General features: G+C 45.7%; 1 protein-coding gene across 2 annotated transcripts; it reads left to right on the top strand.

Annotated features, from left to right (window-relative positions):
• The first annotated feature begins 4443 nt into the window (after positions 1 to 4443).
• On the top strand, positions 4444 to 19729 carry LOC123427329 (probable tRNA N6-adenosine threonylcarbamoyltransferase). 2 transcript variants are annotated; one of them, XM_045111352.1, is made up of 4 exons: positions 4444 to 5127; positions 17681 to 17836; positions 17953 to 18355; positions 18891 to 19729. In XM_045111352.1, exons 1-3 carry the CDS (start codon positions 4540 to 4542, stop codon positions 18352 to 18354), a joined length of 1146 nt encoding a protein of 381 aa, XP_044967287.1. In that variant the 5' UTR covers positions 4444 to 4539; the 3' UTR covers position 18355; positions 18891 to 19729. The 2 variants fall into 2 exon arrangements, with proteins under 2 accessions (XP_044967287.1, XP_044967281.1); XM_045111346.1 differs by lacking the exon at positions 18891 to 19729 and having other exon boundaries at positions 4447 to 5127; positions 17953 to 18540.
• The last annotated feature ends 200 nt before the right edge of the window (positions 19730 to 19929 follow it).

The following is a 19929-nucleotide window of genomic DNA, read 5'->3' as shown; positions in this document are numbered from 1 at the left end:
GATTAGATCTAAAACTTGAATCCTCTTGACTAGGCATGTCTTTATCTAGATGATTCTCGAGATCCGAATGTGTTTAGGGCTATGGTGGTTTTTGTAGTGATTATATGCAGTACCCATGGCCCTCGTAAATCCAATCTAGCCGTTCCTATGTGTCTTTTTCTATTCAGATCTGAAAGTCAACCCCCTAGCGGTACTACCGCCAGGACCCGAGCGGTACTACCGCCAGGAGGATATTTTTCTTCTTTTCCATTTTCTTGGCAATGTGAGTTTACTTTTATGCCTCTTTTTGTTCATTGACTTGACTCCTCCTGTCGCTCTTTTTCGGTGTGTGTCTTGTGTGTCATAGGTGGTGCTCGCCGCTCGAATCCCCCACGGGACACCCAGTCGAAGCAGTATCGCACTCAAGATGCTCCAGAGGGCTCCGCCACTTTCGGTCCGCAACCCAAAAAGAAGTCTTTCAAGAAGACAACTCAGAAGGACAAGGGGATCAACGTTCGCACTATGCCCCCTAAGGATTTTCTATGGTTCCGCGCCCGCAATCACTATCTCGAAGAGAAGGCTCAGATCAAGGATGTCAAGCATGTTTGGTCACGGGATCACTGCAGGATCTATCGCGACATCATCAAGCACTTCAAGAAGATGTTTGTTCCAGTTCAGTGGATTGACTTGGCTCACCTTCAGCGGAACCCGGATTACTTTGGTGAGGCTCTCTCTTTGATTGACAAGCTTGGCATTAAGGAGATCATCACCTTCAAGCGCGACTTTGATCCAGATGTTGTCGCCCAATTCTATGTCACTGTTCACTTCTCGCGTGATGAAGAGCGCACCATGACTTGGATGACTGGTACTCAGAAGATGACAGGTTCCTGGTCAGAATTCATGAAGTTTCTCAAGGTTGACTTTCAGGGAGCTGACAATCCTCTTGGGTCGCGTCCTCATGCTCCAGCTTCAACTACTAGGCCCCCCGCCAAGGACAGGCCGCAACAACTTTATGTGAAGAAAGGTGTGCTCCCCAAGCATCTGGATATCATGCATCGGATCTTCCGCAACACTCTCTTTCCTCGCATTGGCAACTTTGACGAGGTGCATGGTTATCTAGCTGAGATGCTTCTGCTTTGTGAGGAGGCTATGACTAAGGAATCTGCCCCTCTCGATATTTCTGATGTGATGTTCAATGAGCTCTGGAACTGCATCATGAACTGCAAGGTTTCCATCTACGGGCCCTACTTGTTTGCCTATATTCGCCAGAGGTGGCACGACGTCTATTTGATTGAGGAGTTCCACCTTCAGGCTAATTACTTTGTGCACGATCCTATCAGGCTCCGCATCAAGGACAAATGGGCCAACCCATCCACTTCGTCTCAGCACATGGACACTGAAACAGAGACTGCTGCTGAAAGAGGCCCCGCTTGTCAGTCCCACTCTTCTGCTATGCCATCTTGGGCAGTGAAACTGAAGGATAAAATGAAGACTCTCTTCTGTATGCAGGCCAAGGGACAGTATCAGACTCATGTGGCCCAGAAGGAGAACCGTCAGAGGCACAAGCGTGTCCTGAGGACACTTGATGTTGATATCTCCAACGGCTCAGAGGACGACATCACTCCAGAGTCTGCTTGGATGCGGGCTCAAGGTTATCAGTGGTCTGATGCAGAGGAGGAGGCGTCTGAGGAGGACAATGAGGAGGAGCAGGACGATCCGGATGCCACGGACGAGTCTGGGGCTGATGAGGATGAGGAGCGATCACCTGTGTCATTAGGTGTGCCCCCTTTTGGTGTCTTGTGCCAAAGGGGGAGAGAGTCTAGGAGCTGGATTTGAGATTTGAGCTTTGCTTATCTTATCGTGTGTGCTTTGAACTTGGTTTGCTTTTATTTGCTATCTTTGCTTTGTGTGATGTGAGACTTGAACTAGTGTGAGATTTATTTATATCATATGTTGTAAGTCATATGCTCCTTAATTTTCTATACCACTATCTTTATGTTCACATGCTATTCACTCTGCAAATCCGGTATTGTCATCAATCCACCAAAAAGGGGGAGATTGTTAGGGCATATTTTATGCCTAAGTAATTTTGGTGATTGATGACAGTACCGTAAAGGACTAATCGTGTGTGTTAAGATTTCAGATAACACATGTCAACGGCACAAGATGACTCACCCCCTCTTTCCATGGAACAGAAGCACAGTGTACTCTACGATTCTCCTTCTTTGAGTCATAGGAATGCCGTACTATTAAGAGGGGACCCGTAGTGGAAAGGTTTGGGTGGAATCAATTTTGCACGCACACACTTTATCTCCTTTCCCCTTACCTGCAACTTTGGAGTGGCTCCCGCCTCTGTTTTTATCTCATCTAAGCAAAAGGTCTCTCAGCGGTAGTACCACTTTGCCTAGCGGTAGTACCGCTAGTGCCAGCGGTACTACCGCCCCTGGTCAGCGGTAGTACCGCTCCAGGAACTTAGTACCGCCTTCCTAGCGGCTGTACTTCGTCGGACCTTTTTGCGAAGACTTTCTTGACGGTGGTTGGCCCGGTAATGTTTCTGCACTACCATGGGCCCAGCGGTAGTACCGCTGGAATGCCAGCGCTAGTACCGCTTCAGCTAGCGGTAGTACCGCTGGAGTGCTAGCGGTAGTACCGCTGCAGCCAGCGGTAGTACCGCTAGGCTCGGGCTGTGAGTGGGAAAACGGTTGGATTCCCCCCACTATATAAGGGGTTCTTCTTGCTGTAGAATCCTACCTTTTGACCCTCCCAAGCTCCATTGTTGCTCCCTAAGCTCAAAAATGCCCGATCTCTCTCCCTAGCCAATCAAACTTGTTGATTCTTTAGGGATTGGTTGAGAAGGCCTAGATCTACACTTCCACCAAGAGAAAAGTTGATTCCCCCACCAATCCCTTGCGGATCTTGTTATTCTTGGGTGTTTGAGCATCCTAGACGGTTGAGGTCACCTCGGAGCCATATTCCATTGTGGTGAAGCTTCGTGGTCTTGTTGGGAGCCTCCAAGCTTTGTGTGGAGTTTGCCCCAACCTTGTTTGTAAAGGTTCGGTCGCCGCCTTTAAGGGCACCTATAGTGTAATCACGGTACCTTGCATCGTGTGAGGGCGTGAGGAGAATACGGTGGCCCTAGTAGCTTATTGGGGAGCATTGTGCCTCCACACCGCTCCAACGGAGACGTACTTCCTGTTAAAGGGAAGGAACTTCGGTAACACATCCTCGTCTTCATTGGTTCCACTTGTGGTTATTTCTAACATTTACTTCGTGCATGCTTATGTTGTTGTCTATCTCTTACTTGCCTTAGTTGTTCTTGTTGTTAGCATCATATAGGTTCACCTCGTTGTTGCTATTTTAGTGAACCCGTATGTTGCTTACCCTAACTTGTTAAGATTAATTAAAAAGTGGTCGTTGCCTATTCACCCCCTCCAGTCAACCATATCGATCCTTTCACCGCTGTTGAGCACTGTTTGTGACCCCTTTGCCTATAAAAGAAAGCTCAAGGCTCGGTTCTAAGGGGTTAGACACTTTGGACATTGGCCAGCAGGTAACCACTGTAATAAGTATTCTTACAACAAACACCTAATACAACAAACAAAGCAGGAGTAGGGTTTTACGCACTAAGTGGTCCGAACTTGAGTAAAAAAACGTTCCTAGTGCTGATCGCTAGCTCTGCTCTTGACGCCACCCCTCTCCACGCCGAAAGATCAAGGGATCCATGAAGGTTTCCATAGGTGTCCCCCGACACGGGGATGGTCAAGGAGCTCCGCGGCGACGACACAAGGAACCCTAGCAGGGAGAGGAGCTACTCGCACAGGGAGAGAGAATAGAGCGAAGCATTTTCTTTTACGGGGGAGATTATAGGCCCTGTTTGTTTCAGAAGTCCCGAGACTTTTTTTAGTCTCAATTAAAAAGTCTCTAGTCCCTACCCGTTTATTTTCATGGACTAAATAGAGACTAGAGGTCATTAAATGACATGCAAAAAGACCATGTTATCCCTAGTAATATAGTAGAAGTTATTAATATAGCAGGGGTAGTGTTGAAAAAAGTGTCAAAAAGTCCCAAAAAGACCCTCCCATAGGGAATTCTTCCTTTAGTCCCCAAAACCTCCCTTTAGTCCCTAAAAGTCCCTCGTATTTGTTTCACATGGACTAAAAGGAACTTTTTTTAGTCACTACACTAAAAAGTCCCCGGAAACAAACACCCCCCGGTAAAAAACAAATCAACAGGAAGGGAGAAAACGAGTGAGAGGTGGAAAACCAGGAGAGGCGAGGCAAAAATTGATTCGTACGTGCGTGTGTAAGGGGTGGGAACGAAAAAAAATCAGATAAAGGTGGGAAGGAAAGACAAAAATAACCGATGAACATGGACTAACACCACGATAAAGGTGGGAAGGAGTAGATAGCATTTTACAAGACCTTATGGGCCTCTATAGCATGGGCGGATACGCCGGGTTGTCTAATCTGGGCTAGTTTTATCCGCACTTCATACAGCACAACTCATTCTCTCCTCCCCGCCCACTCCGGAAAACCCTACCGCATCGCCGCCGCCGCCGCCATGGCTTCGTCGTCGCCTCCGGCGAGTAGCCGCCCGCCTGGCCCGTTTGCTCTAGGGTTGGAGTCCTCGGCTAACAAGATTGGCATCGGCGTCGTCTCCATCTCCGGGCAAATTCTCTCCAACCCGCGCCATACGTACATCACCCCGCCAGGCCACGGTTTCCTGCCCCGGGAGACCGCGCAACACCACCTCGTCCACCTACTCCCTCTACTCCGCGCTGCACTCGCCGAGGCCGATGCCTCTCCTGCCGACCTCGCCTGCATATGCTACACCATGGGCCCCGGCATTGGTGGACCACTCCAGGTCGCCGCCGCATCGGCCCGTGCTCTGTCGCTCCTATGGGGGAAACCGCTTGTCGCCGTAAATCACTGTGTCGCACACATTGAAATGGGCCGCGCGGTCACCGGAGCCGTGGACCCCGTTGTGCTCTACGTCTCAGGTGGCAACACGCAGGTCATCGCGTACAGTGAAGGGAGGTACAGGATCTTCGGTGAGACCATTGATATTGCCGTCGGGAACTGCCTTGACCGCTTTGCGAGGATCCTCGAGCTCTCGAATGACCCGAGCCCTGGGTATAACATCGAGCAGGTAACCTGTTCGTCAAATGCTATTTCTCTATATATGACTTCCAGTTTACTAATGTTATTTGTAGCTGTATATGCGCATATATGCTCGTTTCTAGTTTCAGTTGTGATTCAGGCCTAACTGCGTGAGTTGTTTAGTTGCTTCAAGCACTTCGATCTGTACATACATAGATTAATTATGATATATACAAACTAAACCGAGAATGTGGAAAATTGGAATTTTTATCTGGTTGATCTGTGAATTGATCTTCAATGTGCTGAGGTGGTGATTCTTGCTTGTATGAGATAATATTTGCGAGTGAGAGGACCATGTGTTATTGCATATAACCAATGTAGCCATGTAGCATGATTGGATAACACTGAATAAACGATTGGATTTGTGAGGCCATTTTGATATTCAAGTCCTTTGGACTGCCCTCCAGATTAGCTTATACAATATGTTGTTGTAATGAAAACAAATGGGTGATTAGGGGGTGTGGTTAGCAATATTGCCGCGATCGAGATTATCATGAATGTCATTAGTAAAGGGAGCTCAATAATTTTTTAATTGGGGGTGTGCACGATGGCCTTACAACGAATGCGGCCGTACACCGACAATATTGACACTTCATTTTTTTATTAGTCTCAATTGCCTCGACGGACTGTGATCTAGTCCTATGTTAGCAAAGCATCGAGGGAGGTTTGGTCGGAGGCCTCGAACATCGGTCCGAGTCGAACGAGGCTCCTCGGACATGGCCCTAGAGCTCCCCACACGAGGCTTGAAGCTCCAGGTGCCCTCCCCTTGATTCTCTTGAGAGTGATCGTGTTACATGCACATGGGGGCTTTATATAACCTATGAGTCCTTCACAAATGAACAAGACTACCCTTGCGATGTGGAGCGCTAGTGGAGCTAATCTTTGGTGCACGGCTCCATGGTGTACTAGGAGGAGACGTCCATAGCCTATGGTGGACCAATCCCTCTCACCCCTCCACCATGGTGGGATTCTTCACTTAGGCTTCTTTGCCTTCATTTGCCTCTTCGACTTGGTCTTATCGTTTTTCTTTCATTTTACTTGGTGGCAGTTGTTGGTTGCTTGACCTATATTGGCTTTGCTTCATGTGAATATCCAAAGTTGAAGCATAGGTTTATATGCACCCTATAGGGTTTGAATTCATGTGATTATCAAAGAAATTACCAAAAAATGCAGTGCTAGATTGTATACATGCACACGTTTGTGCAATAATATAATTCTTTGTGCATTGTACAAAATATGTAGAGATTTAGACATTAGAGATGCTCAAATGGGCCCATAACCAACATGTCTTAGGTCCGAGACCCGACTTTGATACAAATGCCGTCGGGCCCTGGGACCTGAATTATACAAATCTAGCTAAGGATGATGATGCATAAAGCTGAGATTCATGCTTAGACAACAACAACAATATTTGATGGTCTGTCAACTCCATATACTCTCGGAGAGCTGGGAACATTCAAGCCAATGCCCTCACTACTGGATCACCTCGTTTGAACGGGGCGGTCTCAAACATTCCTTCAATTGATGTAACCGAGCGGAAGCATCAAGACGACCCAATCACAACCAGTAAAATGGACACAGTAAAATGGACACACGGTTGGTGTAGCATGATATATATAGCATCACCCCTATTTGATCATCCGCTAGCACATGCATAACATAGATTCCAAGACCCTACACACAACATGCACTTTATATCAATATTTGCATCATGCATGTTGTGTGTGAAAACAAGTAACACAACTCTACCATTGAAAGCATATATAACAAAGTTCCATGAGAGCAAAGATAGCAGTTATATTAAAAGCAGAGGTCACACGACCTGACAATACATCAAGCATCAGCGGAAACGAAATATGTTTGGGTACAAAACATGTTTAACAAAAGCCTAAGAGGGATGGACAAAATACGGCGACCCTTCCAAAGGCATAGATTGCTGTTTGGGACTTCCAAACTACACGCCGACGTTGAGATTCACGTAGTAACCACCATCGGGGTTGCAAGCCTACTCTACAACAAGTTATTAATGAACAACAAGGGTGAGTACAAATGTGCTATGCAAGACTTACATCAGAAGTAGCTACATCTATCTTAGTCTCCACAGTAATAGACCACCTTGAACCCTCCCACAACTCGCCTGCAATGAAGCTATCACTTACCATGACAATTTTGAAGTAACCATTAAAGTTGTCTATGATCAAGCAACAATCTCCAAGTTGGCCTAACCGCATACATTACTATTCGAATAGATTTAACCTTGCAGGGGTGTACCAATTTACCTATACACGTGTCAATCGGCTCTTAGCGTCACATCACACCCGCCCATTGGGGTGCCGAGTCACATCACACCCGCCCATTGGGGTGCTGACAGAGGGCGATGGACCACAACACTCCCCCTACGCTGCATCTAGTCCAATTAGTCACCCATCTGAGTTTTACTTGAATCGTGTGTTCGGTCGAATCTTTGATACAACATCAATTGTTGTATGGACAACCCAAGCCTATCCCAAAATATAGTTTTATCCACTTAACAAGCCGTGCTACAATCTCACCATGTCATGCCTGTTAGGAAAGCAACTTATCTGTATTGAAGGCCCAAGGGGCATATATATATTACACATGACTTGAGGTGCAAGGAAAGTAAACATAGACTAATAAGGACTCCTAGACTAATACTAATAGACTAATAAGGACTCCTAGACTAATACTAATACTTCCTAATACCCCCCTCAAATGCAAAGCATATGCAATAGCATTGCATTTGAAGAAGTGTAATACTAAAGAAACAATGATAATCCAAATCCGCGTCTTGAGAGTGTCATCGTAGCATGAAGAGTCTTCAAAACTTGTCGAGTCGCCGAAGGAGAGAACGAAGAGATGGCACATCAGAGGTAGACACCGCATCACTTGAAGATACAAGATAAGTATCAAGAGAAGATGGGTTGTCAAAAGAAGATGACACATCAAGAGAATAAAGCATTGCGCGGAAAATCATAGTCCACGACAACCGTCGGCGAAAGAAGCTCGGCGGTTAAGGCACGATGAACATAGATTGACAATGCAAAAGAAGTCCAGAAAATCCTATAGAAAACAACAAGGGCAAATAGGCCACAAAAGTTGTATAGAAAGGATCAGGACTGGAGAAAGGCTGACGGAATAAGGTATGGTGGACTCGCATGGCATGAGAAAACACAAAATATCAACGGATTTGGTGGACGTAGTGGAAAATAAAATAAAAACTAGAAAGCACATAGTAGACTAGATGCAATGGCGGCAGAAGAGCACAAACACCGAAGAAAAGTGCATGTGCGAGACGAACTCGACAATACACCGTCAAGATCGAAAGGAACCGAGGCATCTGACACCATGTAGTAGCAAGTAGACGTAGCAGCAGCCGGTAGCAGCAGGTAGTAGCACGCCAGCAACACGTAGCAGCACACCGGCACCATGTAGCACATGTTTTTTTTTCTTTCTTTTGCTGAATCAATCTAGTCAACACAACTTTGACCGGATGGCTAGAACCACGTCCCAGCAAGCAGGCTGGCAGTCGTGCGTTTTGCCCCTGTTGGCTGAAGGCAGCAGGCACGTCTTGCGCCTCTTGGCGGAAGGCAACCGTCCAGCGGTACGTATTGGCGGTGGCCCGATCTTGTCCTGATCCTGAGCAACATGCAGGAAATCATCAGACCAAGCCGACGACGGCCTACCAACAACGACCAGGCAAGTAGCTTTGCATGGGCGACGGCTGGATCCCACGAACGAGCCTGCCTCGATCTGGAGTTGCGGCAGCAGGGAAGGAGCCTGCCGTAGTAAGATCCACAAGATTCGTCGGGGTCAGGGCAGAGGTTGATCTCCAGCTGAGGTAGATGAGATCCGGCCTGACGAGCTGAACCAGCGCGGATTGGGGGCGGTGACTTGCGAGACGGGAGCCGACGAGATCCGGCCTGACGAACTCTAGCAGCGGACGTCCAGTCGGTGGCCAGCAGCGGACGTGCAGCCGTCGGCCCGAGTCGCGGGAGACGGGGGCAGAACGGGTCGCGGAAGACGGGGGCAGGACGAGGCCACCCCTGCTCAGATCGAGCAGCAGAACGAGCCGCCCCTGCTGCGATCGAGAGGAGATCGAGCAGGACGAGGCGGCGGCGGAAGATTGGTTCTGCACGAGTTGAATCGATCTGAGCAACGACCTAGAGCAGCAGCGCGGCAAGAAGCACGCGGTGAGGGAGCACGACGGGGAGGACTGCGACGGGAGAGCAGCCAGATCCGACCACGCAAGAAAAGCAGCGGCGACGCGCGAGATTGGGTCGGGAGGGCGAGTTGCGGCGCTCGAAAAAAATAACCTAAGCTCTAATACCATGTTAGGAAAGCAACTTATCTGTATTGAAGGCTCAAGGGGCATATATATACTCCCTCCGTTCCTAAATATAAGTCTTTTAAGCGATTTTACTATGTGTCTACATACGGAGCAAAATGATTGAATGTACACTCTAAAGTATGTCTATATACATCCGTATATAGTCCACTAATGAAATCTCTATAAAGACTTATATTTAGGAACAGAGGGAGTATTACACATGACTTGAGGTGCAAGGAAAGTAAACATAGACTAATAAGGACTCCTAGACTAATACTAATAGACTAATAAGGACTCCTAGACTAATACTAATAGACTAATAAGGACTCCTAGACTAATACTAATACTTCCTAACAATGCCAATTATCTTTCTATGCATATACCAAACATAAACTCTGAACTATGTGACTCTTGGACTGGTTTGAGGTAAGATACCAGGCCAAGAGGTGACCCATATAACCCCCGTCTGGTTAGCACACTCAATCTTGGATCAGGATAATGAGAGGCCGGGTCCTAATAGCGGCATACGTCAGACAACCCACCTTGTGTGTTCTCCAACATGGCCCCTCACATCTACCTAATGTGGTTCATCTCCCGGATGGATCAAGACTCACACAACCCTAAGCATAGCTAAGCAAGACAAGAGTGTAGGCCGACATGATGATAAGACAAGCAACGATGGTTACATGCTTCACAAATAGAATCTTGTCTCTAGGAACCCTATAGCTTATTCAACGAATACTAAGCTGATCTTTATCTCTAATTTTATCTCTATTCCTAATTAAACTAGTACTCTATATTTACTTAGATACTCCTAATTCTATGTTTATGCACATATAATGTTAATTAGTTGGGGAAAGATTAGAGATGCTGCTCCATAATGATAATATATTAATTGAGGAACAAGTAAGCCATCTTTATATAAAATAAAGAGGGGCATGTATCTACTGCCAATCAAACAGTGGTAAAGTTCTTATCAATCTAATGTCTTCCTTCATTCATCCTCCCAAATCTATGTTATATTTAGTATTCTCCAATCCTCCATACCCTGCCAATTTGACCATTGTTATCCGACTATCCCTTAATGATTGAGCTATTTTCGATTATTTACATTGCATGGACCTGATGCCAGTTAGGTGATATACACTTCATTGAGTTAAGAATAGATTAGGCATGTGGACTTGACTTAATGTATAGGTACTCGTACCTATTTTTAAAGTTGTTGCAAAACTCTGGCCTACTCCAACTTGTTTGGGATTGGAAGGCTTTGTTGTTGTTGTTGTTGTTGTTCTTGTTCTTGCAAAACCTGTGGTAGATCAGACTTCATACAAGAGATCGGTGTTGATAAATTTGATGGAACTTTGAAGTTGTTGCTATATTGTTCTTTGTCAATTTTCTTCTTGCTTCTGTTGAAATTCATGATTATCACCTTACTTAGTCAGCTAATCTAGATTCAGTAGTAGCCATGACCTATAATATCGTTTTCAACCATGTAGTTGGTATGCTATATGGACTTGTTTAATTGTGCTGTCAAAGATATATTCGCCTTTTACCAAGATTCTTTGCACATCAGTAAACCACAGGACTCAGTTTTCTTAAATTGTTAAATGTGCTCAAATTATAAAGATTGGACGATTTTCATTGTTCTGCAGTGTTAAGGATCTTGACTAATATCATGGAAATTGTTTGAAAATCCAGCCATAGGCTCAAAGTAGGAAATCTTGATCAAGTTAAATTATGTATGATATGCAAAAATATTTAAGTGATGTTGGGTTTGAACTGTGGAAGCCTATTTCCTTTATTAGCACTTGGGTCCTCTTTGATTCGCGGGATTTCCAAAACGCACGAACATTAAAAACACAGGAATGGAGTCGTATGCCATCTTCAATCCTACAGGATTAGTATGGGCGTTTGGTTGAGCGCAGGAAAAACATAGGATTTTTCACATGAGGTTGGAGTGGATGGAAATTTTCCTACGAAAACTTAGTGCATATAATTCCTAAGGAATTTTTTCTATGGATTGTAATCTGTTGAATCGGGAGGGAAGAGAGGAGTACCTCCAGCCCGTGTGAATGTGTGTGGCGGCTCTGCTGGGAGCTGGATGGTTGGGTGCCTCCTTTCTAGGTCAGTCCCTCTACATGGGCTTGGGCCCAAAGGGAGAGGAGGCTGGGCTGGGTCCATACCATTTCAACACTCCCCCTCAAGATGCGTGGTAGATATCTATCATTCCCATCTTGTCACATGCCAAGTTACACTCATTTGTTTCAAGTCCCTTTGTCAAACAATCTGCAAACTGCTGCCCAGAGTTGACATGAGTAAGGCCGATGATCCCGGCATCAAGTTTCTCCTTAATGAAGAAGCGATCAATTTCCACATGCTTAGTCCTATCATGTTGAACTGGGTTATTAGCGATAGCTATAGCTGATTGATTGTCACACCACACCTTCAAGGGTCCCTTCCTCAGAAGTTTCAACTCGCTCAACAGGTACTTCACCCAGAGCATCTCACACAACCCTTGAGATAGTGCTCTATACCCAGTTTCTGTCGTTGATCTAGACACAACCGGCTGTTTCTTGCTTCTCCATGACACCAAATTTCCTCCCACAAACACGCATTAGCCAGAAGTTGATCTTCTATCATCTTGACAACTGGCCCAGTCAGAGTCACTATAGCCATCCACCTCAAAATGTCCACTCTTCCCAAACCACAAACCTTTACCCGAAGTCCCCTTCAAGTAACTCAGGATATTGTGCACAATATCAAGATGCCCACTCCTTGGTTTATGCATGTATATGCTCACCACCCTCATAGCATACGTAATGTCAGGCCTGGTATGACACAAGTACAACAACCTCCCAACCAATTTCTGATAATCTTCCTTATTCACTAGCTCTCCTAATTGTGCTGTCACTTGGTGATTTTGTTCAATCGGAGTAGGGGCAGTACGACATCCCATCATGCCCACGTCACTCAAGAGATCCAAGGTGTATTTTTGTTTACACAAAGAGATTCCCTTCTCTTTCAGAGCCACTTCAATGTCAAGAAAGTATTTTAGGTTACCCAAATCCTTTACCTCAAACTTCTTGCTCAAACAACCCTCCAATCTCTCTATTTCCTCCTTATCATCTCCAATGATGATAATGTCATCCACATAAACAACAAGAATGGTGATCTTCCGATCAGAGTGCTTGTAGAACATCGTGTGGTCATCGTTACACTGACCATACCCCATACCACGGACAACACGTTTGAACCTATCAAACCATGCCCTGTATACCTTCCCCGTAGTCTCAGAAGTACCAAAACCCGATGGTATCTCCATGTACACTTCTTCCCGCAACTCACCATGCAAGAATGCATTCTTGACATCTAATTGATGCAACTTCCACCCAAAGTTTGCAGCACAGGAGACCAATATCCTTCCTGTGTTCATCTTTGCCACAGGAGCAAACGCCTCATCATAGTCAATTCCATAAGTTTGACTATATCCTCCGGTGACCAATCCGGCCTTGTACCGTTCCACCTTCCCCAGGATTCTGCTTCACTGTATAGATTCACTTACAACTCATTGCTTTTTTTTCTGCCGGCAATGTGGTTAGCACCCATGTCTTGTTTTTCCTTAGTGCTTCCAACTCTTCTATCATCGCTTCACGCCACTTCGGATCTTGCTTTGCAGCCTTCCAATCCTTTGGAATTGACACAGTTTGAAGGGAGGCAACAAACGCCTTATATGAGGGTGACAAAGCCTTATAAGACACAAAATTGCCAATATCAAGATCATCACAAGCATCATCCTTCGGTAGAGCCTTCCTTGCTATTTCATCCTTTCTTGTTGCTTCACGTGTAGCCTTTCGCAATGCAATGGGCAGCTCCACTGTGTCAGATGAGCTTGTCTCACTGTCTTGCTGCTCCCCCTGCACTCTTGCCTCACTGCCTTGCTGCTCCCCCTGCATTCTTGCCTCACTGCCTTGCTGCTCCCCCTGCATTCTTGCCTCACTGCCTTGCTGCTCCCCCTGCATGCTTGCCTCACTGCCTTGCTGCTCCCCCTGCATGCTTGCCTCACTGCCTTGCTGCTCCCCCTGCATGCTTGCCTCACTGCCTTGCTGCTCCCCTTGCAAGTGTGGTTGTCGTCGAGAGTACACTAGGGTGTTCGTTTGCCATCGATCCCGAACAGGAAGCTGGAGATTACCAATCTGAATGGAACCCACTGTTGGATGAACCTGGACCTGCACATCACCATCAGTGAGAGTACCAACCGGGATTGTACCAACAATTGGCTGGACTTGAACATGTACATCCTCATCAGTGTTAGTGCCCACAGAATCATCCTGAGAATGAGATACAACCTTCTTCCCTTGTTGACCATCCTGCACAGAGTGTGCCTCACTGCCTTGCTGCTCCCCTTGCAAGTGTGGTTGTCGTCGAGAGTACACTAGGGTGTTCGTTTGCCATCGATCCCGAACAGGAAGCTGGAGATTACCAATCTGAATGGAACCCACTGTTGGATGAACCTGGACCTGCACATCACCATCAGTGAGAGTACCAACCGGGATTGTACCAACAATTGGCTGGACTTGAACATGTACATCCTCATCAGTGTTAGTGCCCACAGAATCATCCTGAGAATGAGATACAACCTTCTTCCCCTGTTGACCATCCTGCACAGAGTGTAAGTGGTCAAGCTCTGCAAAAAACAGACTTAGGTCTGTCGGTCCATCGTAGATTGGCTCAGACTCCCTGAAAGTGACATCCATATTGATAAATCGGCGTTTTTCAGAGGGACACCAACATTTGTACCCCTGCCGACTCGAAGCATAGCCCAGAAAAACACACTTCACTGCCCGCGGGTCTAGCTTCCCAACAGAAGGTCGGTGGTCACGAACAAAGCAGGTACTGCCAAACAACTTTGGGGAAACAACAAACTTATTTTCTCAAAACAGCAATTCACACGGTGATTTCATGCCGAGTATCCTTGAAGGTGTCCGGTTGATCAGGTATGTGGCTGTCGTAACTGCTTCACTCCACAAAAACTTAGCCACATTCATGGTAAACATCAACGACCGAGCAACCTCAATAATATGTCGATTCTTCCTTTCTGCCACTCCATTGTGAGGGGAGAGGGGTCTGGACAAGAAGTTTGATGAAGAATCCAAAGGTGTTGTTCACATACTCTGTGCCATTGTCAGTCCTGATCACCTGCACCTTAAACTGGTTCTTTACCAAGGCATGGAAATCCTGAAAACAGCCGAACACCTCATCCTTATAACGCATCAAATAAATTCAAGTCATACAAGTATAGCAGTCAATAAAGGTAACAAAGTACTTCATTCCATTCACTGACACAACTGGGCTCTTCCATACATCCGAATGAATGAGCATAAAAGGAGATATTCTCCTAAGCCCCTTACTCACATATGTAGCTCTTGTGTGTTTTGCCTATTCGCAAGCATCACATGTCAGCCTGCCCTTGCCTATTCTACACATAACATCCGGAAATATCCTACTCATTTTATCAAACGAGACATGTCCCATCCTATAGTGATGGATCATCGCCTGTTTCTCCTTGTCCTTCATGGTCGCATCCTTGTCCTTCATGGTCGCAGCACAAATCAAGTCTGGCTGCACCCCCTGGTCCATATACCAGAGCCCCCTACGTTTGGTGCCAGTCCCAACCGCCTGCTTCGTCTGTGGATCCTTAATCTCGCAACCGAATTTGTCAAGGATCACACGACAATCTATTTGATCAATGAGAGCACTGAAAGAGACCAAATTGACAGGAAAAGCTGGCACATGTAAAACTGAGGATAGGGAGATGGTCCGAGTGCACTTTACTGTACCAACTCCAATGACAGGCTGTTTTGTGTAATCAGCAGTTTGTATAGTGCTCGTGTGAGAAGGAGGATGCTTATTGTAAGATTCGAGTATGCAGGATTTGCCCGCAACATGCCTAGATGCTTCAGAGTCTAGAACCCATTCTAGACCATTCTCATTAGCAGCAAGAGATGCCTTTTTCGGACTATCTTCATCAGTGGAGGTCCAGTGAGCACAATCTCCATAGCGATTCAAGCGTGCAGTTTGGAGCCGTGATATGAAAGCATGAAGTTCCTCCAACTCAGCCCTCAACTTAATGGTCTGAGCATCCTTTTCACGGGTTGCCCCCCTTGCTGTTTCCTTGCCAGCCTGGATTTCCTCCACCTTCCTCTTCAGGCTTTCCAATTCCTCCCTGAGCCTCTCAACCTCTGCTACAGTCGTGTTGTACTCCTTCTCTGACCCTGCACTGGCCTTCTCTACACCGTCCTCACCATTCTTCTCTGGCTCCACATCACCCCTTCTCATGTCATCATTCCCTAGAGACTCCTTGACTGCATGGTGAGCACCAGCCCCAGCTATGGTATCACCCATCTCCTCCAGAACAACAGCATTATTGGTGCTGCCAGCAGCACCATCGGCCGCTGTGAAACGCGCCTCGATGGTCACAAGATGGCATCCCCTGCCGACCTCCTGCTCCATCAGGAAGAACCTCTCCTCTCCCACTCAAGCCCTTCTCCTCTACAATCAGCAGCAGCAGCTCCAACACACAACACCTTGTCCACTTTCAGCAGCAGCAAAAACCAGCAACTCAGATGCCCAGCAGCAGCTCCAGCAGCAACATCACACAGCACACAGCAGCACTCAAGTGCAAGCAGCAACAACAGCCTTCTCCTCCTTCCTCTGCAAACAGCAGCAGTGAGCACAACAGACCAGTACCAGCCACCACCACACCCTTCTCCAGCAGAACAACAGACCAGTACCAGCCACCACCACACCCTTCTCCAGCAGAACAACAGCAGTCCATCACCTCTCCTCCCTTTACCAATCTGCAGTAGTCAGCAACCGAGAGGAGAAGTAGCAGAGTCAGCAGCAGCAGCCCTCAGCAACCGCAGCCTCCTCTGCTTCCTCCCGCGCAGCAACAGCAGCTTGTCTGCTAACTCCCGCTCAGCAACCGCAGCTCGTCTGCTTCCTGTCATGCAGCAACAGCAGCTCGCGCAGCCGCACTGGTCTTCCCGCGCCAGCCGGGATTCCTCCTAGCCCTGCCATCGCCAGGCACCGCACAGCCAGAAGAGGGAGAGAGAAGGGGATAAGGGGAAGAGGGGGAGGAGCCCTCGCCGAGGTGAGCCCCCTTCGGCTCCTAGGTCTGTCGGCGCCTCCGCACTCCCGTCAGGCCCTGTCGTCCTCGCCTAGCTCTGACACCATGTTGAATCGGGAGGGAAGAGAGGAGTACCTCCAGCCCGTGTGAATGTGTGTGGCGGCTCTGCTGGGAGCTGGATGGCTGGGTGCCTCCTTTCTAGGTCAGTCCCTCTACATGGGCTTGGGCCCTAAGGGAGAGGAGGCTGGGCTGGGCCCATACCGTTTCAACATAATCCTACAACTCAAATAACGCACATAGGAAAAAATCCTAAGGATTTGAATCCTCCAAAATTCTGTAGTAAGAGGGTGCTTGGATCCAAGGGACTAAAACTAGTCTGACTAAAACTAGTCTCTTTAAGAGGCTAAAGTTCCAAGCACCCCTGACTAAAGAGAGGCTAAAACTAGTCTTGAGGCTAAAATCTTTTAGTCAGGGGTACCCCTACTAAAATGTGCATTAGTCCTCTGTCTCCTCGTTTAACTCCTCAGGCAAGTTCTGGATTGGAGGATTTGGAGGATAATAAATGCTCATTAACTTGATTTTAGTCTATTTAGTATTTGGATCCAAGCATGGGTGAGGCTAGCAAGTTTTAGTCTCATTACTTTTAGTCATGAGACTAAAACGTATCCAAGCACCCTCTAAGTAATCATTTGAATCAAAGAGGCTGTATTGAGCAAATGAAAAGCTGATTTGAAATGCGGGAGTAAATTAATGTTTGAAATAGAGTCAACGAATGAAGCAGATTCATTAGTAACTCAATGTATGGATAAAAAATGAAAACGAATATACAACGTAAATGGTTTCTACCACGATTATGAGAAAAGAATGTTAAAACACTAAGAGCAGTTGTGCAATGTAAGTGTGATATTGGTGTGTACTTTCCATCTCATGTTGGCCTTCCCTCCCATCCTTTTTGAAATAAAAGGTTATTCCCATTCCCATGACAGATGTATGGTTGTGTCATGTAGTCTTCATCTTTCCCAGTGGCATGTTTATTCAGTCTACTCTACATGTCTTCCCCTCTTCCAGCTTGCAAAGAAGGGAGAGAAGTTCATCGACCTCCCTTATGTTGTAAAGGGTATGGATGTGTCATTTAGTGGCATATTGAGCTTCATCGAAGCTGCAGCAATTGAGAAGCTTGAAAATAATGAGTGCACACCAGCAGACCTGTGCTACTCTTTGCAGGTATGATGTATTATTGAACTCCTTCAGTTTATCCTTGTACATGTAATGATTAAGCTTACTTTGATTGGAGATAAGTTGTATATGTTCTAATTAAGACAGTTGGTGGCCATATCCAGGAAACTCTCTTTGCTATGCTTGTTGAAATCACTGAACGTGCCATGGCACATTGTGATTCGAAGGATGTTCTTATTGTTGGTGGTGTTGGATGCAATGAACGTTTGCAAGAGATGATGAGGATTATGTGCTCAGAGAGAGGGGGTAGGCTGTTTGCAACTGATGATCGATATTGTATAGACAATGGTGCGATGATTGCATACACTGGTTTACTGGCATATGCACATGGTGTGATCACACCCCTGGAGGATTCGACATTTACTCAAAGGTTCCGAACTGATGAAGTTCATGCAATTTGGAGGGAGAAAGAGGTGCCAGTATTAAATAACATGGATTCTGATACAGTAGCTGAAGTATCCATAGATGGAGTCTCTGTGCCGACTCCAATTGCTGTAGATTCCTGAGGTACAATTGATCTTTCCAGTTTTATGCTGCTGCTGATTGCTTTCTTGCGACAGTTAATGTAATTTAGATACAGTTAGCTGTTTGAACCCTGTCCTGTAACTTTTGGACCAACTGCATGACATTAACATGTTCATTTTATACACATTTCCCTTGCATTGATTTCTAGTTGAATGATTCAGCGATAATTCAACGTCTGGGAAGTCCTAATTTTTATGTGTGCAATGGATTATTTTCCATTTTTGCTTTGTGCTGGTAATCCAACTGTATTACATATTTCCTGTTAATATTGAAGGACTTGAGAATATTGGCAGACACAAATCTGCAATGCATGCTTTGAACTGCAATGCTATTGTGCTTTTGGTTCCTATTTTATACTTCCCTAGGAGCAAAATCTGTTAAGTTATAATTTCAACTTGTGTCATTCTTCTTAATCTTTGATCCATCTACGGATTTGGTGGTGTATTGTTTGCTTTTGAATCAAGGAACTGTTTTAATCCTGACCAAATGATGATTGCCATTCTCCATTCTGTCACAGGTGCTCGTGCCTTTCGTTGATTATTTCGGAAAGATTGCGTTGCTACAAATATGAGGCTCTGCTTGATGATTTCTAGAAAGCCTTGAAGGCTAATGGCAGAGTGCCTTCTACTGTTTGTTCGTCACACAATGACTGACTGGAATCCCTCACCAGTTGCAGTGATCCACAGAAAGACATTGCTAACTACTCTCCCCGTTCCAAATTACTCCCTCCGTCTCAAAATTCTAGTCTTAGGTTTGTCTAAAAATAGAAAAGCGGGACCAGGTACATTCATATCTAGATAAATGTAAGACAAGAATTTTCAAAATTCTAGTCTTAGGTTTGTCTAAAAATAGAAAAGCGGGACCAGGTACATTCATATCTAGATAAATGTAAGACAAGAATTTTGGGATGGAGGGAGTATTTGAAGGTCTAGGTTTGCCCCAAGTTAAAACCCTGTCAAGTTTGACCAAGTCTATAAAAAAGTGAACCAACATCTACAACGCCAAATTTACTTTACTAGATTCATCATAAATTATATTTTCATACTATACATATTTGATGTTGTAGATATTGGTAAATTTTTCTATAAACTTTATCAAACTTGGAAGAGTTTGACTTACACAAAGCTAGAACTTTTGAGTAATTTGGGACAGATGGACTAACCTTCCACTCCTATGTGTGATACTAGTATTTGATGTAAACGTGAACTTAAAGGTTGAGAAAGTACTTTATGTTGGCAGCACCGTTCCCATTTTGAAAGATGCACCTTGCACTGCTATGTGTGTGATACTAGTGTTTGATGTAAAAGTGAACTCAAATTGAGAAATTATATTGGTAGCATTGATCCCATTTTAAAAGTTGTTTGTACTCTGTTCTTAGATATGTCTTTTTAGAGGTTCCATTATTAAACTATATAAAGATGTATATAGACATACTTTGTAGCATAGATTCACTCATTTTGTTCCGTATGTAAACGGAGCTGTGGCATCTACTGCATCATTTCCGTGCCGAATAGGCATATCCCTAAACAGACGCCTTCTTAGTGATCTCTCTTCAG

The sequence above is a fragment of the Hordeum vulgare genome, chromosome 1H (assembly GCF_904849725.1).
Source record: "Hordeum vulgare subsp. vulgare chromosome 1H, MorexV3_pseudomolecules_assembly, whole genome shotgun sequence".
Lineage (NCBI taxonomy): Eukaryota > Viridiplantae > Streptophyta > Magnoliopsida > Poales > Poaceae > Hordeum > Hordeum vulgare.
The sequence above is the reverse complement of the archived record's forward strand: the minus strand, read 5'-3'. Positions and strand labels throughout refer to the sequence as shown.